The sequence below is a fragment of the Sturnus vulgaris genome, chromosome 13 (genome assembly GCF_052056855.1).
Source record: "Sturnus vulgaris isolate bStuVul1 chromosome 13, bStuVul1.hap1, whole genome shotgun sequence".
Classification (NCBI taxonomy): Eukaryota; Metazoa; Chordata; class Aves; order Passeriformes; family Sturnidae; genus Sturnus; species Sturnus vulgaris.
Genome location: NC_142255.1, coordinates 6,788,024 through 6,815,436, shown reverse-complemented (window position 1 = coordinate 6,815,436; position 27,413 = coordinate 6,788,024). Strand labels below are relative to the sequence as shown.

The following is a 27,413-nucleotide window of genomic DNA, read 5'->3' as shown; positions in this document are numbered from 1 at the left end:
ATGTGTCCCTCAAAATAATAGATTGTGATAGACAGCAGCAGCTTCTGCTGCCATTTCTTACATTGTTTTCTTCTGATTTATCTGGATAATGACTGTGGTTCTGTATGATGTTTTGCTCTCCCTTAAGTTCCAAGGTATTTTTCTCTCCCATTTCCTCTTCACTGTACGTTTCCTGTTGCTTACTTAAGTGCTTGCAATGAAGCTCTGAACAGCTGGGAAATGTCATCTTCTCTCTACATCCTTAAGTCAGCTCCGTTTAGAAGTACTTAAAACTGTGTTGGAACCCTGTTAGCCTTTAAAGCACTTTAAAGGTGTGATCAAGGTCCCACTACACATGTCAGCCCTAAAATTATGCCATTTAACCAATTAACTTTGCTCAGCATTTAATCAAGCAGTTAATTTAGCTTGCTAAAATATCCAGCTTCGAGAGATCCCTGAGATACGAGTAAAACCACTTTACTTTTTCTGCAGTAAAAAAATAAACGGTTAGCTTTACATTTGTGAGGGAAAGTTCCATTTGTGAACCAGTGATGTACATAATATGTTGTGCTATTTGTACATGGAGCTCAAATATAGATAAGCCATGTAATTGTGCTTTAGAGTTGGTGTTTGTCATGTAAGCTTGCTTCTAAAGGTTCCAAATGTGGTGCAGAACAGAAACCCCCAAACAAGGCTGGCTGAGCTGATACCAATGGTTTAAATAAATAATAAAAAGAGCTAACTTCAGTCCTGAAAGAAGCATTACAGAAGCCCAGTTAACAGTTGAGGGAGCAGTTGAGGGAGCAGAGTTCCTTCATATTGCACTGGCACATCTGTGCTGTAGCACTTCAGGCAGGGCTGGTGGAGGTGATGCTGCTCTGTGCCTTAGGAGCTGGGATGAGCCCTGGCTCAGGGGTGTGCACAGCTAGTGTTTGCTAAGACATGAATGCTGCCAGTCCCAACTGGGAGTTTAAGAAGCAACTTTTTTAACTTCTAGTCCTATTGTTTACATGGCTCAATACACTATGTGAATACTCAGTATGAATATTGTGAACAGGATCAAAAAGTATGAAAGCATTTAGGCTATTGAGCATTAGTTTTGGGAAAAGCTAAGTTCTGGAAGTTACAATCACTTGTCATTCATTTAATATTTAAAAAAAAAAAACATGTGCCATGCATGCATGCCTGATTTTTCTTCTTTAATTCCTTTCCCAGATCCCAGTACTACCAGCTTCTTTATATGCCCACTATCTCTGGGTTGATCAATGTGTGGCATATGCCAACTCTAACCCAAGCAGGGACGTATTTCTTAGAGTATAAATAACAAAGCCATATTAACTTGGGTCTCTTTCTTCTTCCAAATTTAATGAAACTTCTTATGCACTCATGTATTTTAACACATTTACCTTTTGTCAAATATAATTAAAATTGATAAGACAGATGTAGCCCAATCACACCTCATTTTCCTTGCAAAGTTATTAAAATAGCTCTGTTTTCATACTGAAAACCCTCTCCATCACAATGTGAACAAAGTAGTGTGTTGCTATACTATATATTTGAGTTTGGGGTGCTGCATCAAAGGCTTTATGTGTATTACTCTTCCATCTCCTGGCTTTCTACTTCTTTTCCACAACCAGAAAAGTAGATGGACCCTATTAAATCTCAAACATGAGTTAACATCTCACGTCATGTCTTTTTATATGTGTCAAGGGAAACAGTGATGAGTATTGAGGAACTTGATTTAAAAATTCCTAATAATAAATACCTTTTCTAGACTTTGAATGGCAAGATGTTGGAGGGTGATAGGATGAGAAAATTAAAAACTGAAGAGAGCTTAAAAATCAACCCCTAAGACAAATGAACCCCAAACCCTAGAAAAATAAAATTCACATTTATGCAGAGAAAAATTGAGTGTACTATGTTTAAAGCCTGTTTTCCTGTGGTATTTCTTCAGATTGTCAGAAGCATGTCCTTGTATGTGTTTGTGCTTTGGCTGTTGCACTTCTTCCTGCAGTAAATGGAAGTGTTCAACCAAAACATTTACCCGGGATGCTGGAAGAGATGAGAATGCAGGAAGCTTTTAGCTCTGCCAAGGTGGCTGGTTTTAGCAGGTGCTGATGGTGGGAACAGATCAGGGAAGAGGGGAATGGAATCTTCACCACAGAGTTCTGTGTCTGGTCTGCTCTGTGTGGAATTAAACCAAACCCTTGGAATGTGAACGTGGGATGAGAGGCTGGGAGGTCATTTCCTTATAACTGCACAAGTCTTTGACTTTCCTGTCCCAGCAGCTACTGACACTAGATCCTTTAGAGACTGTCTGTATGCAGGAACTTTTTGAGCTAATACTCAGTTAAGGATTTTAATGAAGGTAGGGAGTCAAAGATTTGAGGAAATGAAGTTTTCTTAACAGTTCCCAGTCTGTTAATTCTGAGTGCCTGTAGTTGAGCCACTGCAGTGAGTGCTGAGAGCTCCTGTGGAGTGGGATGCTGGAGAAGCGTTTTGGTGGGAAGGGAGCACTATGCAGAGATGTGCAGGAGGAAGAAAGTGCTGTGTGCATGTGGTTTGTCTAAAAACCAAAACGCCTTTTTAATCTGTTCTTGTAGCTGCTATTTAGTAGAGGTCTAGTATGCTAATGGCCTTATAAACTGGCGAGGGAAATGTAATCAGAAGTCTTCTGTCTAGAAATACCATGCTTTTAAAATTGTAGTGTTTTGGTGTTTTAAAGAGAATGTACTTCTTACTTTGACAGATTAAACTGCCACCAATGATGGAAATCATAACGGCTGAACAGCTGATGGAGTACTTAGGTTAGTAATTGCAATAAATCACTTTCATTTGTATGTTGTACTTTGTAGTGCTTAGTAACACAGAACTGTTTTATTTATTTACTATTCTATTCAGCTTTTTATGTGATTCAAGAAAACTGCTTACAGTATTCAGTTACTCATGCTTTTCCTTAACTGTTTTTAGAAGTTTTCTGCACTGCTTTCCAAAGTGATAGGTCTAGTTGATGCTGTTGGTATGGCTTAGTGCACGAACACATTGATATTTAAAATTCTTCGTCTCTTACAGTGTTGTTCTATTAGAGTTGACAGAATGTAGTAAGTCATTTCTGTCTTTAATTGTCTATAGTAACTCTAATCCTTGGAAGTATGACCCAATTAAAATAACAAGAAAAATTAATGTAATCCTCACAGTGATTGGGGTCTCATTTGCAAACACTCATCTGGTATTGTATTCATTGTTCAGCAGAACTGCAGCTCTTTGCATCTGACAGAGCTGGGACTTTAATACCCCTGATGATCCAGGCGTTAAAAGTGTAGTTTTGATAGTACTTAAGGTGTATGTACCACTTTTCCTTCCCTTGTAGCCTGACAAACATAAAATGTTGGAACTTAATAGACTAGGTTTGATTTTTCTTAAGCGGGAGAAAAAAACCCTTACTATATTTTCTTTTTATCTGCTTGTAAAGAACATAGCTTGTTCTTTTCAGAAGCAAATTGCTGACTCTTCTGGTTGAAGAAAAAAGGTACCTGCATAATTTTCCCGCCCAAAAAAAAGAAATCTCGTTCCATGTGTCTAAACATTTCTTATAATTGCCTTGATGACACAATACTGTCTGAAGTCACTGCATGATTTCAGTTGTCTAGATGTGTAGTCTTTCTTGAAGGCTTATTTTAGCTTCTGGAATTGTCTTATTAAATTGAATAATAAAATTGTGTTCAAATTATTTAGGTTCCTATTCACTCAACAGGATTAGCAGTTACAGTTGTTCTACAGCTGAAAAAAAGCCGAAAACAACAAAACAGCCTTCAACCACTTCAAGTTAAAAAAGAGTGTAAATTAGGAAACCTATAATGATATTTTTCTGAGTTTAGTAATGGAGAAAGGGAATAAGTACAAAAGCATTGAAAAAAAAATCTGGAAAGTGAACACTAGGCTCTAAAGATGTTACAAATCTTGAAACTCAGTGCTTTGATTAACTATTGACTAATTTATTACCTTTGTGTTGTAGACACAGATGGAATACAAGTGTTGTGGTTTAAGCCTAGGCAGCACCTTGCTCATTCCCCCACCAGTGAGATCAGGTAGAGAATGGGAAGGGTAAAAGCCAGAAAATCGATGGGTTGAGTTAAAGACTCAGTATAGGGAAAGCAGAGCAAAAGAGGGAATGAATTCACTGCTTTTCAGAGGCAGGCAGGTGTTCAGCCCTCCCAAGGAGGGCAGGGCCATGTCACCTGCAGTGGTGACTTGGGAAGACAAGTGGCATCACCCCAAATGTGCCCCCCTTCCTCCTCCTTCCCCCTACCTTATATACTGGGCATGATGTCAGGTGGTCTGGAGCATCCCTGTGCTCAGTGGGGTCACCTGTGCTCAGTGGGGTCACCTGTGCTGGCTGTGTCCCCTCACAGCCCCCTGTGCACCCTCACCAGCGTGGCCCTGTGAAAAGCAGGAAGGGCCTTGGCTGTGTGTGACCCTGCTGGGCAATAACAAAAACATCTCTGTGTTATCAGCCCTGTGTGCAGCACAAATCCAGAGCACAGCCCCACACCAGCCACTGCCAAGAAAGTTAACTGCAGTCAAAACCAGCACAACAAGTTTTATAGAATTACTGGTGTATAAAACGTGGCAAAACATTCACAGTATCAATCAAGATAAGTGATTGCCTTTTCAAATTGTGTACAGAATTACATACCTTACTGTGAACAGTTTGACCTTTTTATATTTTTAAGCTGAGGCACAGAGGGAGGTCAGCTTTTGAATAATGAAGAGATTGGTATAATACCCAAGAGATTATGAAATGTTGCTTTAACAAAAGTGTTGGCCATTTGAATATTATTTCTTAATATGATCTTACTAAGTTTTTAATATTCATATTTTAGTCCATAATTGTAATTCAAGTTATAAAACAATGTGCATTCATTATTTCGGTAGAAAACTTCAGTTGTGGTATTTATTATCAGTCAGCTTCAGTCAGAAATATTCATAGAAATGTTGAAGCTTTGATTGTGGAATAAATTTAATTTCATTTTTGCTTTCTTTCAGGAGACTACATTCTTGACGCAAAACCTAAAGAGATATCTGAAATTCAGCGACTTAATTATGAGCAGGTAAGGAGCTGCTCCTAAAACACAGTTGCTTATGTCTGAGGAAACTTAAAACTACATTTCTCACACAGAGTTTTTCACCTTGTTAAAAACAGGAAGCATACAGACCATTGTTTGTAGCTTGATTTTTTTCTTGATGTAGAGTAATAATTTTACATATGTGCTATTAGTGAAGAAAATCTCAGTATCTATTAACACAAGACAATTTTTCCCCCCTGTTATGACTGTAATGAAGTAAAATGGGTTTTAATGAGAAACTGTAACACAAAGGTACTAATAAAAGTATGTAACAGGGTGATTGCATTTTGAAGTCTTCTGTTACATGTCCTTCAGTTGCTCTGTTCTGTGGTGCCTGCCAGAGTCTCTCTGAGGATGTAAACTGAGTAAGAGAGATCTGTGTTCTTAATCATGATGGACAAAAAGAGGTTGATGCCATGTTATGAAAGGCAATATTATTTGCACTGGCCACTATTTATATGTCATCACAGAAGTCTTTAATGCTATTAGTTTTAAAAATTATTGATTTAGTATATATTTTCCAAGCTCTGTCTGTACTCATAGCTGTTTTTTTGGTTACTTACGGAAAAGCAAATTTGGATTTTTTAACAGATGTAAGAGTTTGAGGTAGTTCTGTTTATTCTTAGGTCATTTTTTCTTGTTCTCATTCAGTGTTGAAAACCAAATCGAGTAACTTGAGATTGGTTTGTATCAGATTATAGAAATTACTTTTGTAATAACAAAATTGGCTATTTTTCCCCACACAATTCCATGCTGTAGAAGGTTATAGCTATCATCAACTTTCAGGAGGGTGATGAAAACTATTATGCCTGGTAAAAGTACAACCTCTATATATGTCTTTTGTTCAAATATATAGGTTTACTACATAAATGTCACATACCTAGTAAGGTTTTAACTGTGTAATTTCAAAGAAGCCTTCTGTTCTAGAAGTCTTCTAAGTTGCTTTGAAGGTACGGAAATAGCTGAAGTAGAAGTGATAATGTTGAAATTCTAGTGAGAATCTTCTGTGGTTTTCTGGTCTGTTTGATGTAATCCTGCTTTGTTTGCAAAGTAAACATTGCAAAATAAATGCAGCTATTGTCTGTAGATGTATGGTCTGAATTTGTGGATGGATAGTGCTGACTTACTATGGACTTCTTATTCATTTAGCAAAGATTATGGCAGAATTTCTTTCAAAACATCTCAGGTTTTTTTATTTGATATCTGATCCTTACTAATGACAGGCACTTGTTAAGGTGGTTTGGTTTGCTTTTAAAATAATAAAAGCTGAAGCCAGTCTTGAGAATTACTTCAAAATCTTGCTAAATTCTAAACCATGTGATACAGCAAAGTTGTCAGTAAGATGAAGCAACATGTAGTAAGATAGTGGGAGCTGTTCTATTCCTGATCATGGAAACCTGACAGAACAGAGCAGTTAAAGGGCTACAAACATTAAAACTCTCATTTATAGCAGCCGTGCTCAAATGCAGAATCTGATCAGAAGACAACAGAAGCAACTGCCTTTAACCATCAGTAATTTTAGTCTCTGAATCTTTGCTGTCTCCATCTCCTGTCTAATCTGTATTTCTGGTCTTTGTCATGCTACTTTCCCATTGTTGTAAGCCTGAATTCCTCTTAAGCAACAGAATGTTGCAAAACCCAAAAACCCCCAGACAAACAGCAAAGTGCCTCAGTTTCCCCAAATCTTTTGTACAGACTTTCCGACCGTACTCTGTGGGCTTTTCTCACTTAGTGGAAAATTTGTTTTCCTGCATGTCAGGAAGTTTTTTTATCTGCTGGTTCAAGATAACTGTCTCACAAAGCACATTTGCTTATCTTTCTTTTCCATGATTGGAACTTCATAGCTTGATAATTCTCCTTAGGATTCCATTGGAATCACTACTATAATAAGTGCTACTTTCATGACTTTTTTCTGCAGTAGCATCTACAGGCCATTGAAAGGTATGCCCAAAATAAGACAGCAAATGTTTTTTTATTAAAGAAAAACGTGGTGAACAATTAAGATTCTGATACTAAGTACTGAACCCTGAAATTTTAGAGGTGGCAAATGGGTCTGTGTAGATCTTACTGTTCATTATGTAGTGACAAGTACTTCAGCCTGACTTGTAAGGGAAGGCTTAAAAGGGGACAAGAAACCTCAAGAAAAGTCCCTCGAAGATTCCCTTATAATTCAGTTTTCTTGCAAACATTTAGCTTGTGACTTCTGGAAATAGACCTAGAGCAATCAGAACTGCCTAAAAGTAGTTTATGGGTGTAAAAAAGAAATAGATGTGATTGGAGGGAGGTTCTTATATTTCATACATCTTCTGGCACAATGTGTAAGGTGAATGTGCATCGAAACATTTGTTTAGGTAATTTACCCTTTAAATTTTTTCTTTATTTTGAAGTGTTAAGTTGATGAGTACTAAATGATGAAGGGTTATAAGAGTAACCACCAAGTGAACAAAGCTCTGTTAGGTCATCTGTTCCTTTTTCTTTTTGTTTTTTTTTTTTTCCTGTTGTCAGAATATGAGTGATGCAATGGCAATTCTGCATAAGTTGCAGACGGGTCTGGATGTCAATGTGAAGTTCACAGGTGTCCGAGTATTTGAATACACACCTGAATGCATAGTGTTTGATCTTCTTGATATCCCCTTGTACCATGGATGGTTAGTGGACCCTCAGGTAACTTATTCTGTTTCAATTATTAAAAAAAAGTTATTTTTAATGTTATTAGTGCAAGGGGTGGTATTTCCGAATTTTAACAAGGCAGTATTGAATATGGTAATGAAGTTTTTTAATCTAGTCAGAAAATTGAGGAGTGAATATAGAGTGGTTTTTAGTGCAGGAACTTTGCAGAGCCTGGGTCTATAGTCAAACTACTTTAAAAGCCTTCTATGACTCTGTAAAGGAGAATTGTTTTTCTGAGGGAAGTAGCAAGTTGCCCCAGATTTGGTGTCTCAGTCATCATTTTTGAAAGCTTATTAGAGAACACTTGTGAGGAATACAGAGTTACTTTCCTCCTTTTTTAAGGTCTGATTTATTAGTCACTGCTATTGAGAAATGAGGATAGTGGAACTGGTTGGAGAGAACTGCATCTTTAGCAAACGTAATTTATTTTTAATTGTATTATTTAATAAACAGTAAAGTGCTATTGTTTACTTAGGGGGAAAGTGGTGAGTTTGGCTGGAATAATAGTGCCTAAGAGTTTTTCTTCTCCTGCCTTGTTGGTGAGAGTTGCTGTTCTCTTACCCTGGCCTAGCTGATCCAGCTCATGCCATGTTCTCCATCTGCCTTAGCTTTTGATGCTAAGGGTTAACTGAAAGATTTAAAATAGGATCTGAAATAGTAAAATATGTAACACTCTGGGCTAAAATGTTTTTGCCTAGATTTTTTTAAGGGGATAGCATCTTCTTTTTATTGAATTCTTACTGTCTTATTAATAATTGCCACTGGCTTGCAGTTGTGTTCTGTTCTTTTCAAAGGTAAATTCTCCATGTTGTTCCTCCCTACTGCAGGTTGCTGACATAGTAAAAGCAGTTGGTAACTGCAGTTACAATCAGCTGGTGGAGAAGATAATTTCTTGTAAACAGTCAGAAAACAGTGAACTGGTTAGTGAAGGTAGGTAATGTTTTTCTGTATTTTATCAAAGTATGTACCCTGCCAAATCTAAATTACGTATTTTCCATGTGGGTCATGCTGAGTAGAGATACAAGTGGGAAGAGCTGCATTCTGTGAGCTGAGCTGTGTTCCCTGGGCAGGCACACAGCACTGTGCTTGTCTTCCCAACTTTTCTGATGCATTCTCTTGATCTATTCAATACACTTTTTCAAAAGCTGGCAAGAACTTCTCCTATTGTGGCAGCATTCAGATTTCAACTTAGCTATGTATTATCTCCTATAATTAGAATATTAATAATATACTCCATTACAACAAGGAAAAACATGAGTAATATTAGAAGTGGATATAGCATTTCTGAACATGGGAAGGTTTGCTTACAATGCTGTGGTTTTAGAACTTTGGAATTTCTTGTTCCCTCTCTGAATGTGTTCCCTAAGGCTTGTGGCAATATGGGGACATAGGGGGGAGATAGGAAAAATACTGCTATTGTTACCAGGTCTTACATTAGCAAGTGTGTAATAGACACACATAACAGTATGTGTTGCTTTTGTAGGGTTTGTAGCTGAGCAGTTCCTAAATAACACAGCTACACAATTGACATACCATGGACTGTGTGAGTTGACTTCAGCTGTCCAGGAGGGAGAGCTTTGTGTGTTCTTCAGGAACAACCATTTTAGCACCATGACCAAATACAAGGTACAGCCAGCATTTTTGTCTTTACTGCTGCATTTTGTGTTTCAAAGCAAATAATGGTTTTTCACTGTATTGAAATAGAATTAAATTCCAGGCTGTTGTGTTACATGTAAATATGGCTTACAGTGACTGTAAGGTCTGTAGCAAATGTTACTTAGGAATTACTGATTACAGTGGTTTAGTCACTGGGATCCATTACTACTTTAAATCTTCTTGTACCCTTTCCCTTTATGTTCAGTTTACTTCCTGTGTTAACTCTTTGTGGTTATGTATAGTTATGGACACTTCTTACATGAGTTAAATTTTCCTGAAGTTTGTGATTGGCATGATAAGCTTAATTTAATTAATTTCTTGTTTCTGAGGATCTAAAAGTTTGCATTACATGTGGGCTAGTAGATGAAAAGATCCATGTGCAAAATCCCAAACGTTTGGAGGAGTTGAGATGAGCTACAATATTGGTTCCCTTTGTTAGGGAAGAGAATTTTTTAAAATTATCTTTTATCTGTATCTGAGGAAGCAAAATGGCAGCAATTGTGAAAGGAGTATTCCAGGATATAAAAAACAAGTGTCAGCTTGGTTAGTGCTTCTGGGACTCCTTCCTGCATGGAATGGAGAATCTAGCTTGGCAAGTTTACATTCATTTATGGAGCATCTTCATGCTAAAATAACTTTACTTTTGCTAGGATGGTAGTGTATGAGTTCTCACCCTTACACAGAACTCTTAAAGTTATGCTTTGGTTATGTGTTATTTAATAGGACTTTAATTTCATGTACACTTGTAGTTATGAATAATAGTAATAAAAGCAAAAAAAGAAGAGGTGTGTAACATGCAAAAAAGTTAAGAAACCACTGGTTTTGCCTATATATGATAATGTCATATACCTCATGTGAATGACACTTTCATTTGTCAGTACTAGTCCTTTTTTCCTCCCTCTGTTAATCTTGACTGTCAATGCTCATCTTTGGCATTTTGAGTAACTACTCATTAGCTAAGCTAAAGGTCTGAACTGTCCTGATAAAGAATGATTAACTCTACAAGCAGTAACACATTTGGTTTTCTGATTAGAGTACATCTGAGAACTGTTTTAAATCTGTGTGTACGATGCCACTCTGTTAAAGCATTAGGGCAAGTAAAAGGATCTTTCTCCTCCCTTCTTCCATTTAAATAACCAAAAGCTATGAAATACATCTATGTGTGGTCAAATATTACACTTCCTGATGCAGCTCATTTAAATCACAATTTTGAGTATAGTTTTCCTCCTCTCTGCTTTTCTAAATTTAATTCTTGAATTAGCTGGTGGTAGCTCATGAAGCAAGCCTGTACACTGTTTTATGGTTTCATTTTGGAGTGGGAAGAATAAACCCAAATCTCAACATAGTTTGGTTTTAAAAAAGAAAATAGTAAAGTACAGCTGTACTTCCTGGGTACAAATGGTATATAAGAAGTGCAGGATACCTCTTTTACTTTGTCTAAAGGCTATTATAGATAAAATAAATCCTCCTGGAAATAATGCATTTTTGTGCTATTAATAAAGCATTTAAAATCTAAAATATTATTTGTATTAAATACAGTCAATGAATATCACTTTGACCTGTGGATTATAAGTGCAGATTAGTTTTGTAAAACATAGGCTCTTTGTAATCTTCTGCAGTCCAGTATTTAGATTAAAGGTCAGAACCTGGTTTGTTGTGCTTTATTAGCTTCATACTTGTGAATATGTACTTCTCAGTTCAGATCCTTTTTCCTTATTGAAATAAAATGCAACACTTCAATGAGTTAAATATCCTTAGCCAATATTAATAATACAGAACAGGTTAAGGCAGTGAGTAAAAATCTGTGTCTTGAGGTTTACCTATAAGAACTAAACACAAGTCCTAAGAATTACAAAGTTAAAATATTTGAAGAAGAGTGTTACTTGTATATTTAAGGTTTGCTGCTGCTAAGTCACAGTGGTTTTAATCTTGTGCTTTTTGAGAATTCTTAGAATTCTGAAATGCTAAGTTTTGAAATAGAGGCTATTATTCTTGTTTTTCAATTATGGGGAATGACCTTGTAGTTAGTGTTTAATTTCCATAGTATTTACATGTTTTTGTTCCTGAAGTTATTGCTTGTAAACAGTGTTCATTTTGATTTGGATTTCTGCTGAGTGGTACATGACAGAATTTGAGATCTCAAGAAACTTTTTAATAAAGACCAAAATAATTTTTTAATTGATACTTAAAGGCCAGCAGTAACTCTTTTGCCTGCTTCTAACCTACCCAGCTGTTTGCAGTAGCTACATGTCTAGGGGGTCTTTCATATCAAGTCAGAAATAGACTTAACTTGGGCTTTTAGCCAGGAGCACCTCTCCAGAAATTTTTGGACCTCCAGGGTGCTCATGTGAGTGCCAAATGCGCTGTTGCTACAGGGCTGAGGTTTTTTGGACTGCTTCACTCTTTGCATCTCGTGGGTTTAATGCTCGCTCTGCAGATGGAGTTTGCTCACACTTTGAGCAGCAGTCAGCAGTAGCTGGACTATGGAGAAAAGTCCATCCATTGGGAAAACTGGAGACACAACATATGCCAAAGAAAATGGAGGTATAGAACTTCTAGGGCAAGGAGGATGCAATTATGTTTTCTCTTTCTCTAATACTGCCTTTCTCTCTTTCCCCTCCAAACCAAAACATGGAAAGGTATAAATAAAGCAGCTATAAAGTTAATCAAAAGGGAATTACACATGTAATAAGTTATGTCCATGTAATAAAATCGGTGTATTTTTAGAAACACAGCTTGAGTAATGGGCGATTATTGTTCTAATTAAGCTAATGCTTAAACTCTAATTTGGCAGCTTTAATTTGCAGCTGATACAAGGACTTGTACACTGGGGATATTTTTTAAGTGCAGTGTGTTTTTTTTTAAGGCTGATATTTTAGTGAAAGGACTTGGATTCCCATACCTTGTCCATTTGCCCAAGTGATCATTTTTTCTGCTTCCTGTAGAATAATTCCTTTAATTGCATACTAATAGTCTTGGCTCATGTGATTATACAGTAATAATTTTCAGCAGTTAAAAATGTGATTTTTTTGCCTTTGCTTTTCATTATGCAGATAATAAATACATCAAATGATAATTCCCTAGATCAAGGAAAAACAGGACTGTAAAGAGGGGATCAGTTTGGTAAGAAGATCTTAGTTCAGTTGGAACGTTTTTGCCACAGACTTGTTTGTAATAGAACCTGTGTTCTTTACTGAAAAGTATCAAGACACTTACCTGTTTGGATTTTTAAATATGTGTTCTTTCTACTTTATAAATGTGTGTTTCTGCTTCAGAGCTCAACAGATACTTTTATCCCGATACAAAGTGTATTTCATAACAGTAATTGCACTTTTTCCTTGGGCATTTAAGGTTGGCATAGTAGAGACAATGAATATAACTGCTTAAAAACATGTTTATTTTTCAGTTTCTTAGTAAGTGTACAGTTCTTATGCTGAGGGTTACTCTGAATTCAATAGTATATACTTTCTTTACAAAAATCTTTTTAATATTAGTATATCTGAATGTTTTAACTGTTAGAGAAAATTAAAACAACACTCATTCATCAACTTAAAACACCTTCACAAAAACGAAGGGATTTGATCCAGAAGTCTAAGAGAATATTTACAAACTGTTCAAAACATAAGGCTTATTAAAATGTTTGTCTTTCCTGTATGAAGCTATTGGACAGGTGTTTGGTTTTCTTTTTCAGTTTTCTGAATTGCTGGAAACTCGGTAATTGGCATTGGAACAAGTAGTTTTAAAACCCTAATTCTTTAGTCTGATTTTAAAATATCCAAGGAAAGAAGGTCTAGCAACATCCCCAGTAGCCTATATTTGTGCATTTCAGAGAAGGGTTTTTGTGTGCAAGCCGGAAGACTGAGAGATCCCTGTTTGGGAGAATAATCTTGCTTTATATCAAGGTTTTTCTATGTGAAACTATAAAATCTGGGCATTGGTCTACAATATCTAAATATTGATTCTTACGATAAATAATTAGTCATAACTTCGTTAAAGTAAACTGTGTCTACAATAGTTGTGCACTTGGGGCTTTCTTTCATTGTTGTACTCCTTATCGACTACAGTTAGTAGTAGATATTTTTGCTGTCAAGTATGTGCTGGTATTTTGTGGGGCAGTGCTAACCCACGAGACATTTGTTAAAAACTCTGCATTTAAATGCAAACCTAAAAGATAAGCTGGCATTACTCTAGAAATGTCCAGTTAAGATTTTTTGGCGGTAGAACCATTCTGTACAGCGCTGATGCTGTTCTCGGTGAGGGGCATCTGAAAGTCATTTTTGTGTGCATTGGTTACCTGAGCTCTCCGAGCTGGGTGTGCAGCAAGCCAGGTGAGCCGTGCCCGGGGACCCGCAGCGGCTGCACAGTGTCCCTGTCCCCGTCCCCCGTGGCTCTGTGTGTCCCCGTCCCCCGTGGCTCTGTGTGTCCCCGTCCCCCGTGGCTCTGTGTGTCCCCGTCCCTCGCAGCCAGCCCGGCCCGGGTCCGGCTCTGTGGACGTGCCTGCCCATGGCCGCTGTTTCGGGGCCCGGGCCCGGCCTGCTCGGTGCCGCTCCGGCTCCGAGGCCCGGCGGAGGTCAGAGGATAAAAGGTAAAAGCTTTTCTCGGATCACGGGCTCTCCTCGCTGGAGTCTCAGTGTGGCTGTGCCTTTAGCCGTGGGAAGAGAACGTGCCTGGCATTAAAACTGTTCCTACAAAGGCAGTCTGTAGATAGGGCCTCTATTTTCTTGTTGTGAGTAGAAGGAACAAACCCATGATGAGAGGCTACATTACAGCTCATAGCAAAAGAGCCAACTGCTCTTACTTTATATATGAAATATTGCCAAAGGCTCATTGAATATTAGCAAGATTGTGAGGGTCCTGGTTGGTTTTTTTTGTTGAATTCAATTTAATTACACTAATATGATATAGAGATCAGAGAAATTAGTTAAAACTAAGGGAAAGATGACTTTGGATCTCTGATCTGTGATTTCCCATTTTTCTTTCATTCCAATAATGTGAACGGGAACTCTTTCTCTTATCAGGTACTAGGGAGCCTGTGTTTGTTGGTTTGCTAAGCTTTGTTCAAATGAAGCAGAATGTTTTAAGGTATGCAGCTGGTATTGGAATTGCAGTGTCAGTGTACAATTTGATATATAATGCAGTTTATTGCCTTTCAGTAGAGAGCTGTGTTACATTTTTTATTATTTACTCTAACGTGACATTTTTACAATCAGTGTTTGAGAAATTCTTACAAAGGAAGAATATGAATTGTATTTAAGATTCAAAACGGGTCTCTATTTCAAACAAGTGTTAGCTTTATTCCATCTTCAGATACTAGATTCTAATTCCATGAAGGCAATGATATATCTTAATATTTGTGTGTGCAAAAATTAAGCTTATAAAAGTTTGGAGAGAGGAAAACTAGTATTTTCACAATTTCAGTATTGCTAAGCTACACAGTTTATGGGATATAATTAAAATGTATGGCATAATAGAGGAAAATCTGAGACACACACATACCACCCCCTTTTTTCGGTTTGGTTTGAGTCAATGTACTCTTCAAAATAAAACCTAAAAGTTCAAATACATTTTATCTTTTAAATTCGGGGATTTTTTTTTACATCTTTTTGAAGACTTCTTATATACAAAATATTGTGAAACAGGTATTCTGTGCAAACTGGAAATATTGCTAAATTACTTCCTTTTATTTTCTTCAGGTAATAGTAAGTGTCAGGAGTATCCTTCAGTTCTTAGGCAAGTTTCCAAGGGACAGATGATTTCTTAGATCATGTTATGTGATCAGACTTGTTGCTGACACTTGTATTTATGTCTGTAAAGCCCCTTGTGCTGGTTAACTCCTATTCCAGAGCTTGAACATACAGTAGTGTTACCTGATGGTTTGGGTTTTTATCCATCTGTTTGGCCTTGTGCATAAGTGCATGTTATGGTATTAGGTAATATTGGAATAATTGCTGCATGTGAGTCTTCAAATAATATTTTTGTTACATCCAGTGACCTCCCAGCCTCAGGAGGGGTGGCTGTAAACAGTGGGATTGACGAGATGTGATTGGAATTTCAACACCTCCCTCAGAGTTATTTAATGACTTCAGAGAAGTCAGGGAGCTTGTTGTGTATGTGTTGAGTATGGACAGTTTCCATTTCTTGCCTGTTTAGCCTCAAAAATTATTAGAACAGGATCTGCCTCTTGCCTGGTGCAACTTCAGCACAGTGATCTTGGAGAACCCTTTGTGTGCTGCTGGAGTACAAATACCAAATTTTTGTGGATGTCACAATTAACTGCCTTGATTTTTACAGCTAAACCACCTTACAAATTTTGTATTGAGTGTCTTGATCTGGTACATTCAGTAATACTAATGGGAGCTTCAATCTTAATATGCTGTATGCTCAGTAACAACATTCTTGATTTGGAGTACAGTCCTAAAAACATGACAAAAAAGGTAGGATGAAACGTTTTATTTAAATGGAAATTTAAACAGGTATTTTGTGCTGCTTTGCTGTCCCTCAGGCATGCAGCACCACCTCCTTTTACTTGGGACCTACTTCAGTTATTTCCTTTTGATTTCAGCTCCTCTCCCACTCCTTCAGCCTAAGCTTACATTTCATCCTTCCAGTGCCTTGGTATCTGCACTTATTAGCATTGTCTCCTTCACTCCAGACCAGCCCATTTTATAATTTCAGACTTTGAAATCAAGAAATTTGGCCTTATAGAACTGTAAAATTACTAAAATGCCAACAAAAGCAGTTACTGGTGACAAGTGATAGCAAGAATCTTAAATTTAGAGCTTTCAATTGGCACAGACCTCAAATTCTAACAAAACTCGTTATGAAACATGAAGTCTGAGATGTGGTCATTTCGAGGTAGTGCCTCTTGGATTGTTTGGAAAGATCACCTTTATCTCCATATCTTGCCTTTGGAATTTAATGTGATTACTCCTAGATTTAAAGTGTTTGTTGCCAGTTTTTAAGCCTGCTTCTTAGGGGTGTTTCTAAAGAGCTGTCAAGGTATATAGCTTGATATATATTAATATATTCATTTTTATCTATTAATGTTTTATATTAATTTCTAGTCAATATGAACTTCCACTAAGAATGAAGAGTTGTAAGATGGAATACAGAAATTGTGTGGCTGTTAATTTATCAGTGAATACTAGTATCTGGTGGTTTAATGCTGTATGCTGATTTTTTTAATTATTAAACATGCTAAAACCTCTAAATTGATGTTTTATTGGAATGCAACATTTTTATCATTTCTGCTTAAATTGTACAAAGTTGGGTTGGTTTTTTTTTTTTTAGTTTTACAAGTTTTCCTTGTTTTTTGTATAGGGTCAGCTTTACCTGCTGGTGACAGACCAGGGCTTTCTTACAGAAGAGAAGGTCGTGTGGGAAAGCTTACACAATGTGGATGGTGATGGGAATTTCTGTGACTCTGAATTCCACCTGCGGCCTCCATCAGACCCTGAAACTGTCTACAGAGGGCAGCAGGATCAAATAGATCAGGTACTGGATTTCTACCTTTCAGTTGTAAATTAGTACTGATTTTTAGTCATATTTCTGTGTAATTCCACAGATGTGTATGTGTGTGTTCTCATGCACATGTGAGACTATAAAACTCCTTTAGGGACTTAGGTTGGGATTCCCAAAAGTGCCACTTGAAAGCATTAATAGGTTTTGAGGGAGGAAAAGTAAGACCAACTGAGTGGTTTGGAAAATGGGATTAATCTCTTAGAATCCACTTCTGCAAAGTCCTCACTCAGGTGAAATGTCACCTCTGCTTTGTATATGGAAACAGAAGCAGACTGTGGATTTTCCCTACGTTACAAACTCCCTTCAGCTCATTAAGATTGTCATAGCTGAGCTTTGCCTTCTGCTGCCCACTTGGCTGAATGTAGGACAAACCCCACAGCAGATGGCATGTCATGGTGGGTGTTTGTTATTCTTACTGACACAGAGTTTGCAGAAGTCATATTTGAGGTGAGGCTGAGTTATACCAGTTAATGCACAAGTGCAAAGCAAGACGAAGTTCCTTGGAAATCTTACATTCTGAAAAAGTTTATAGTGATCAAAAGTTTATAGTGGGGGAAAATGAGTAAGATGCTTCTTAATAAATGGAAGGACTGCATCTCCCTCTCAGAATAAAAATCAGATAATTTGCTGCTAGGTCATAAATTTAAACCTGAAAACAAAATTTTTAAATTAGTTTTTGTGTTTTCTGTGCTGCAGCTTAGGCATTGTGAAAGCAGACATGTAAAGTAGCTATTCTCAGCTTTTCTGCACTTGAGGTTATGGACAGGTTCTGGAACAAATTCCTAATCGCTATTTGAAGATAAGGCTGGGAGAAAAATGATGGTACTGTGTAGCTGCACATGCTGAAAAATTCACTTGATATGACTTGACTCTTTTCTCTGTGAAAGAGCGTTAATTACCGAGTTTACTGTTTAGGATTATCTGATGGCATTGTCTCTACAACAAGAGCAGCAGAATCAAGAGATTAACTGGGAGCAGATCCCAGAAGGAATCAGTGATCTAGAGCTAGCAAAGAAACTCCAGGAAGAGGAGGACAGGAGAGCTTCTCAGTTCTATCAGGAACAAGAACAAGCAGCTGCTCAGGTCCAGGTAAGAAAACAGTACTACAAAATATGATCATCAATTTTAGAAAATACTAATAATTGCATAGAAACATCTGTGCTTGTACATATTTAAGCCTGAGGTGAATATAGGAATCTTCAGGAATATGCTACAATTGTTGGAGTATGCATGTAGACATGACAACTGCAAACATTTAGATACTTTAAAGCAGGCTTAACCTTCTAAATTAGGGTTTCATTTATACTTAATCTGGAATGATGGTATGAATTAATACGTCAGGTTACAAAGATGTTGTCAGCAAGTATTTTACATTACTTGCAGAAGAACATTCAACTAAACATTTTGATAACAGTTGAAGCTTTGTCTTTATTTTGTCTTGCAGAAGTTAGTTGCTGTACATTTTCAGGTGATTCAGACTGCAATCTCATGTGAATCTATTCTGTTGTTCCAAATTAGGCAATTCACAGTTTCTCCCAGTACACCTTTACATCCCATACCCATAAGCAGCTGATTTAAAAATCTTCTGAAAATGTGATTCATGTACATCTATCCAAAAATGCAATTTAACTGAATCTTCTGTGCCAGAGACAATAGTTAAGTCGGTATTTTGGATTTAGAGAGTTCTTAAATCACTGAGAAATTTCAGAACTGCTTTTATTTACAAATATGTAAGAAATAATCTATATAAAGCCTGCATCTTTGGCCTGAAGTAATTCAGAACCATTAACTGGTAAGTTTAAGCATGAAACAAGAACTCTGACAGGTAAAAGTTGTGTTATTTGCACTGTATGTTGCTTTAATAGAACCAGCAGTACCCAAGACACAGATTTATTACTGCTGGCTGCCAAAGGTAGAAAGAACTGAAGAACCTGCTGAACAGGATTAAGCTACTCATTTGCAGCTATGAATGGAGGGAATAGATGATGAATTAACAAAACTTACGTTACCTTTGCATACCAACCCTCTTGCCAAGAGTTAAAAGAGTTACTAGTCACAAAAAGCTGCTGCCTTACCATTATCTTGCTGTCCACACCAGCACTTTGACTCTGCAAATAGTGAAATGTGGATTATGTACTTATAAGAGAAACTAAGAAAAAATTGCAGTATAATAACACAGAAGTGCCAGAAAATGCTTGAAAACATATTTTATTGAAACTACTGATCTGAATATGTGGACACAACAGAAGGGACACATGAAACTTGAAATATATTTTCAGCTGACTTAATTTTCAAGAAATATGCAATTTTGTGGAGGTCCTGGAGTAGATAGCCCAAAAACTCCTACCTGAATTCTGCTGGTTTGCATAATACTTAAATTTTTTTGTTTGTGGACTTGACCACACAGTAATAGTTGAGACTGTATCTGCAATGGTGTTGGGTTTATTTCCCAGGTTGTTTTCCCTACACAGCAGGTACAAGGTGCTGCCTCTCCAGCCAGTGCAAGACAATCCGGGAGTAACGAACGCAAACGCAAAGAGCCTCGAGAGAAGGAGAGGGAGAAAGAGAAGAACAGCTGTGTTCTCTTGTAACAGAACAGGGATCCCATCTGGAGCCAAGTGCACGTCCTCAGAAGCAAAAACAAGGAGTAAAAAGGAAGACAAACCTGTTACATGCCGCCTGTGCCTGATTACCCCATGGATTTTGTTCATGTTCCAAGAGAGGATGGATGACTTTGTAACAATCAGACTTCCTTCAAAGTCATAGTGCGTGCTGCTCAAGAGGGAATTCCAAATCACAGTTGGATGCGGCTGTGCTTTGAGTTAGTCATAAGAAATACTGCACCTTGTAGCTGAACACACAACTCATGGCAAGTCCTGTGTCACAGTGACATCCATTACTCATTACATCAGTTAGTAAGCTATTTTATCTTCTACTCTAAACAAAGGTAATTCATTTTGTGTAAGGCTTTTTCCTGAAGTCTGTACACGAGCACAACGGAGTTCTGTGTTACTTCCTTAGTATGAAACTATATCTTAGGCTGGGTGTAGTCTCCATGACACAAGAGCCCGAGTAACAGCTGGGCACTGCCTCCTTAGTGTGTCCAGAATTCATTGCTTCTGGATCTGGTATGTTCTTTTTTAGAACCCAGATTTATATTTGTTACTGCTATCACTGCATCTCCTGGCCAGCTTTCTTGCCCCAACAATATGTGAGTTATTAGGCAGCATACAGAAATTGTCATGAAAAACATGGGGCATTTATTAAAAAAGCAAGATGAATATTGTTTGCTTTTCTTGCAACTACAGACTGGGTATGGCAACTCAGATGTTATCAGGGTTAAAGAAGTAATTTTATAGGTAACTTCTTTTTCTTTTTATTATTTTTTTTCTCTTGTAGGTAAACTGGACCAGATAAGCTTTTATTTATTGACCTCTCCATATGATAGATGAATGATGAGAGGAAACTAAAGTCTATAATAATCGTTATTCTATATAAGAATGCAGAGTTAAAATAACTAACTATCTGCCTTTTATCCAGAAGTACCTTGAACTTCAACATGACGTTAACATGTCCACTTGTATATTTAAGCAAGTGTACTGTAGTTAAAAACACACTTCTTTGTTTGTTTTATAAATCATGTATTCTTAAAAAAGCACACTTCTGAAGGGGTGAGAGAGAAGTGAAGCTGCTCTCTGAGATAGTTTGAAAGGTGGCCAAGTGTAATATTTTGTTTTTTTAAATCACTAATTTAGAATTTTTGGAAACCAGATTTTTCTAATTTATGGGAACCAAATAAACATGTTGCATCTTGTAGTATTTATAGAATGCAGAAATAGAACACTTGATGAATTTTGAGGGAACCACAAATCTTCCTCCACTTCCATTAAATCAATAACAATACCTTCTTGCTGAACCTTTTGATAAAATTTCTATTTAGCAATTTGTAGGTACTTTTGCAAAAGGCTGCTTCTCCTGGACAAGTTCTGTATCCATACTCTAAGCCTTAGTGTTCACACAGAATAACCTGCGAGCTAAGGTGGAATATGACATTCCTGCTTCCAGGTGTTTGGAGAATGTCTGTAAAAGTGGGTGTTTAACACAACTCCACTGGTAAAAAGCCACTTGACAATTATTTCAAGCAGACTTGCTGCACTGATGGCAACCAGTCATCACACACATCTGTTACCAACATAGAATGAAAATGAGATAAAGGAAGATTGTATTTTTACCAGCTAAAGGGCCAATTTGTATCACTTTTCTTCCATGCCTTTTCCTCTTTTGTTTTTTCTTCCACATTTGTTACGATTTCCCTTTTATAATGATGAAGTAATGAAGAGTAGGAGGTCTCTAATATGTAAACTGTAAATTTAGAAATATCTTCTCTAGAAAAGTCATGCCCAGAGAAGTAATTTTAATACTTAATGTATGCAGTTCAGATAATTTTCTACGTCAAAGCAAAGGTTGATGTCTCTTTTTCCTTTGCAGCAGCCTAACTTCTTCAAACAAATTAATGTGATGGAGGATCACCAACATAATGACTTAGCTACTTTAAGTAGATGAGAAACTATTTCCAATAGTGTCAATAACAGAGACTTTAAACCAGAATGTTGTTTAAAAACATTCTGTTACTAAGATTTTTCCAAATTTGTGTATTTACATTTATTTATTGACCTTGAAAAATAAATATGTCAAGCTAAGTGTTTGTTTTTATTTTCAGTGACAGTATTGCCACTTCAGCTCCTTTTGGAAGGAATCTAGCTGTTGTGGCTATGGAGTTTATCTCTTTGCCTAAGATACTTGCTCATATTAGAAGAATTCACGTTACATTTCCAGTTTCAGACAGATGTGCCTGAAACAATATACTATAGTTAGAGGAATTATGGTCATTTGGTCACAGAGGACGAAGAGTTAAATGCAATGCTCATCATGAAGTTGCAACTCCCAGATAATTCAGTTTCTTTCAATAGAGGAGTAAAGGGTTTCAGGGTATTTGAAATGGAAGGCATGCTATGAAAACAGTCCTCTCTTAATATCCTTTTTCCTTTACAGGTCTTGAAGCTTTGGAAAAAAAGGTAAAGAATTCCTGAAGTTTAGGGCTGCTTGAGTTGAGCTTGTTAGTGGCAAAAGTTATAAGCAGTTGAGCTTCCTAATACCCAAAATGAAATTCATGTGGAAGCTTAATTTATGCCCTACTGGGAGTAAGCATTCCAAAAGCACCTGTCACAGTTGGTATCTCTGACAGTATCTGAGGATCAAAAAACATGAACAGAATTGCTTTTATCTATATGAAGTGAGCTTGGAAAACAATATTGCACAATATAGTCTTGGAGTACCAGGAGGACAATATCTACTTCTGTTTACTTCATTTGCCTTTTTTTCTTTTTTTTTCCTCCAGCTCATGTTCTCACAAAAGAGTATAGATTTATATTTAAATCTATTTATATAACTTAGCATGCACATGCTCCAAATACCTACATAATATATATATGAAAGTGTCCAGAAAAGTAGAGTAGAATTTGTTTTCCACTAGATAAATGCTAGCACAGAAAACAGAATGATAGGTTTTTTTCTTGTTGCATTATAGTTGTGACATTAAAAAGCTACATACAAGTATTCTTAAGATTAGCAAAAAACTGAGCACTGCCGTAGAGATAAATGCTTTTCTATAAGGCACTTTGTAAATGCTCAAATCCACCAGAGAATGAAATTAGCATTCCTGAAAATTCACTTAAACACAATACAAAAACTACATTTTGTTAGCTGTCCATGTTGTTCAGGTAAGAAATGCTGTGTTCAGAGTGTCTCTGCAGAGCTGCTCTTGTGGCTCACAGGAGCACGAGCTCCAAGGGAAGCACAGGCTCTGCTGGGAACCTCAGATTGCTGGGCAGGCTCTTACTCACTTGGTGTTTCACATTGTTGTCATGTTTTTTCAAACTTGTGTACACAAGCTCTTGAGAAATTTTCCAGTATGTAATAAAAGGCAGTTTTGAGTTCTTGAAATGGAATTTCTTGTGCATTCAGCAGGAAATACTCTAGTGAAAGGTAAAGCTGATGTATTTTTAACTGAACCATTCTTCATTCCTGCTCCATTGGTTCTGTAACAAAGTCAGCTCATTGCTTGGACTAGCTCTTTGCATTAGGATATTTATTAGAGAATCTATACAAACTACGTCCTTCAATACAACATACTTGCTGAATTAAGAGCTTATTTTGTATAAAAGTAGATTTTTAAAGGTTGCAGCATTGAACAGATGACTCAGGAAATGCACGTTAATTGATGCAGAGTCCTCATTAGAAAGCATATTACAGAAAAGCAAAAATAACAAGCTGTAGTTTGGGTGCAATAGAATGCCCCCATCTTTTCCATCTGTATTATAATGAAGAACGCCTTGGTAGCAAGAAGAACCCAACTCTAAAAAATGTTCGTTCAGTCCAGGGATAGCAAATGTCATGTGCAAAGCCTGAAAATGGCATTTCATCTTGATGAGTGCACATCCTTTTTTATTAAGCATACTAGCCAGAGACTGTTAGTGTTGAGTGGGAAAATGGGAAGAGGTGAGTGACACCTTCTCAAACCACATCATTTACACAGAGTGTGTCTGATGTTCACAGTGATCCTGTACAGCTCCCTCTTCTTCACAGCCTGGCCAGTAGAAAAGCAGTGGATTTAAGCTTGGCTGTGATCTGCTTTGATGGGCAAGAAGTGCCACAGGGGAATGCTAAGGAGGAAAGAGAGGCTGGAACATAAAAAGTCTCTGTGTTACCCCTCGAGAGTCTTTTAAGGCTTTGTCCTTAATTTTGCTGTTATTTTGGACACAAATAGCTGTGGCACAGTGTGCAGTTGCTGCATTTTCTCACCTAGGTAATGCCCAGCAGGTTCATTTCCTGGCAGGTTGGCAGTGTCCGTCCCTGGACACATTGCTCTTCATTCTCACTGTGCTTTCAAGTCAGGACTAGCTGTGCTGATCCTCTGATAGCTCCAAATATTTTTATTAAATGTCAGTTGCCTACTGTTCAGTTTTGGTCAGCTCCTGTCACTCTGAGTTCTCTTTGCTGGAGAGTTCTCGCTAGAGAACTTGCTGAAATCTGCCTTCCTCCTTCCTTTTCTGGTTTGTAGGATTACCTGTACTCATGGAGAAGCTTTATGTGCTGAAATGGGCAATTCCTTGTTTTTCAAGGTTAAAACCTTTAAATACTCTGTTAAAATCATCATTAGAAAGTCAAGATACTATGTTTGCCTCTACAGCACAGAAAAATGTGCAGCGTTTTATTTGGGAAATCCTAGGGCATGATTCAGATGATATTTTAGCACTCCAAGTAACTGAAAAGTTTGCTAGCTCAGACTAAAACAGTGCTTACAAATAGTGTAACACTGCTGGAATCAAAGGCAGCTGCTGATCAGTGTAGACACAGCTGAGGCACTGCCTGTGCTGCCCTCCCCACGTTGAAGGAAATGGGGGTGGTTTGATAGAGTCAAACACTCAGCCAAATATACAGAGACCTTGGGGGTGGACAGGGACACAAACTCAGCTAAGTTTTATTATTTAATTACTCTCTTGAACTTCCTTTAGTGCTGACCCAATTTCAGTTTAGATCCCATGCACCGTAAGTGATACCGATTGTGAAACATATGGGCAGTGATCTCATAGTCTCTATGAGCCAAAGCCTGTAGCTGAGACAAGCTGAGGTTCTCCAGCACAGAGCTGGATGAAATAATGGGATACTTGGTCAGTCTTGAAGTTCATCTTCTCTTTCCTTGTTGAAGCCCTTAGGAAAATTTGGATAAGCTTTTTGAGTTAAAAAATTCAGCTGTAACTTTGAAAAGTTAAGTTTATGCTAAGCAGTTTTGAAAATTTCACCTAAGTTTAATGTTTTTAGATTTTTTCTGAATGTTTCCAAAAAAGGTGGGATAACTTGTATTTTTGTCAGAAACCTTGTGATGGCTTTTGTTCCTGCATACTGGCACATGCCAAGGAAAAGGTCAAAATTGCAATTAGAAGAAACACCAATGTGTCTTAAATCACTCAAAAAACTTAAATCAGTTGAGTAATGGGAACACCCTTAGGTTTGCTCATCTCTTGTTTTGGGGAACTCCAAAGTATCTACAAAAACAGACAATTCTCTCTCTACTATTTTGGTATCAGTTAATTTTATGTCTTTTGTTATTGCAGATTAACCAGAGCCAGAAACTGGTTTATCTTAGTTACTGTTTTGTTTACAGTTGTTGTAGTGAAGCCCTCGACATAAAGCTTGAAACCAGGTTCTCTGTGAGGTAACAGTATGGAGATTTGACCAATTGCATGGGTAGATTCTGTTAACTACAGAGAGAAAGTATTGCTGTGAAAGTAAAATCCTTCTTTTGCTTGGAAAAGCATAGTAGTAGGTGGTGTCTTCAAGACACTGCAGATAGATACATTCAACCAAGGAACCTGCTTGTGGACTTCAAACGATTTATAATCCAGATTTTGCATTTCTTATCATCAATACTTGCAATAATTGCATGTTTGCATTCCATATGCTCGGGTTACAGCAGGTATGCTTGTATTTCTGGATTTCTTATGTGTTTTCTCTTAGGGATTGGCAAGCAAAAATAACTTTTGAGAACCCCTTAAAAAAGTGACCATAGGTACAACGATTTCAAGAGACAAACCGATGGTAGCAAGGATTCCTTCACCTGTAATTTGATAACTCTTGAAATCACTAGTGCTGTAACATGCTGAGAAGTGTGACTGGTCAGGGAGTTACAGTCCAGGCACCACTGAAATAAGCAGGGTTCTGGTTTGGATACACTTTGGACTTGCCAAAACACCCCCAAGTAATGCAGTTTGCTATCCAATTGTACTGGACAGGTTATAGCACCTGTGAATGCTTTTTCCCTGTGTTTCTGCAGTGTGTAGTCACTGTTTACAGGCTGAGCCTCACAACTTTGAGAGCAGTCCTTAGAACTACAGAAGTATCAAGTACTTGTCCTGTGCCACAGAAATGTATTCTAAATCTGTTACATCTTGCTCAGTATTATGTTAATTCCTTACAGCATTTTCTTCGTAAGAGAGTGAGAAATACTGTCAGCAGTTTCCCCACAGTAACCTGATAGAGTTTTAATGTTATATGACAGAGTTTGTTTATATTACAGCTTTCAGTAAACCAAGTTCTTATTAAAGTGTTTTTTTTTAAATAATTTTCAGTTATCATTTTATCTGGTCACCAGCTGCATAGCCCTTATTTTTACAACTTGTGATAATCACCTTTTACATTTAAGCTTAATGAAGAAATGACTGAGGGAACATACAAAAATGAATCCTACAGAAGTCTCCCCAAGTTCTCCAGTGTTAAGTCAAATATTTGTTGTCTTAACTGCCTTGACTGGGTCTTTTACAATTAAATGTTTTTTTTAAGAAAGCCCCACACACAAAACCCTGACACATTTTAGGAAAGTTCCAAAATACTTCCAGATTAGTCATGTCTTCAAGATGCCACCAGAATTGTGCAATTCCTATGTTAAATCAGCAGTTTAGTCTGTTAGTTACCCCGTGCTTACCTGATCTCTAAATCTGGTCTTAAAAGAAAATGCAAAATAAAGCTGATGCAAGTGACTCTGGATTTACCAAGAGAAGGGAGAAGTTAAATTTTTTTAACTTGTATTTTAGAGGTGCATGACAATTAAATCTAGTCATGCAGTATCATTTGTACCAATGTATGTGAATGAAATAACTTTTCATCGTGTTACACCATTATCCAACACTGTAATGGCATCTACAAATTCAACTACTGAATGTTTTGCATTTTAAAAGCCTTAATTGTTTATATTGTATTGTGTTTTTAAAGACTATAAGGAAATAACATTTCCTTGTAAATTGTTAAAATAATTTTGAACACAAATAGTTTTCAGAGAAATCCAGTTCTGTATCTTAATACCCCTTTTTGTTTGTGTACCACAAAGCTGTTAAATTCTGTTACCTTTTAAATAGTGTCTCCCGTTATCAGCCTCTCTAGTTCAAGGTCTTTACCCAACTGAGATTTATTTTGGTTAATAGTCTTCTGAAACTCATTGTATGTAAATAAATTTAAGTGATCAAACTTAAATAAATATTTCATTTAGATATTTAACTTCTTTCCTAATAATAAAGGTTGGATGATATACTTAAAAAAACCCAACAGCGAATAACCCAACAAAAACTCACTCTGGAAAAGAAAAGGATAGACTTCTGGTGCTCTTAAACTTTTGATAAATTCAAAGGTTTCAGCAATTTGTTTTCAATTAGTTTTTTTTCCTCCATTGTCTGAGTTTGTATTAGTATTGTAAGTGAAATGGCTACACCTGCACAATCACATTTTTAATTTAATTAAGCTTTAATTGTTGGAATGCCCATCTAGACTTTTACAGGGAACCAAGCACATCTCAAGTTTTATTTTTGTACCTTTCTATGGCTTTGGCTTTTAAGGTTATAAACTTCCAAA

General features: G+C 37.0%; 1 protein-coding gene across 3 annotated transcripts in view; it reads left to right on the top strand.

The window, feature by feature from the left end:
* The window catches only part of MINDY2 (MINDY lysine 48 deubiquitinase 2), a 32,627-nt gene extending 5,565 nt beyond the window's left edge, over positions 1-27,062 (top strand). Inside the window, exons 2-10 of one of the 3 annotated variants that reach the window (XR_015806483.1) lie at positions 2,729-2,786; positions 5,026-5,090; positions 7,611-7,769; positions 8,603-8,705; positions 9,259-9,401; positions 16,752-16,925; positions 17,868-18,041; positions 19,406-22,812; positions 22,844-27,062. Coding sequence is in view for 2 of the 3 variants with exons in the window: in XM_088172484.1 (XP_088028610.1) it covers positions 2,729-2,786; positions 5,026-5,090; positions 7,611-7,769; positions 8,603-8,705; positions 9,259-9,401; positions 16,752-16,925; positions 17,868-18,041; positions 19,406-19,543 (1,014 nt within the window). In the remaining variant the exon portion in view is untranslated. Of the gene's footprint in view, positions 1-2,728; positions 2,787-5,025; positions 5,091-7,610; positions 7,770-8,602; positions 8,706-9,258; positions 9,402-16,751; positions 16,926-17,867; positions 18,042-19,405 lie in introns of all 3 variants that reach the window. The other 2 variants (XM_088172484.1, XM_014874036.2) reach the window with 2 other exon arrangements.
* Positions 27,063-27,413: the final 351 nt, after the last annotated feature.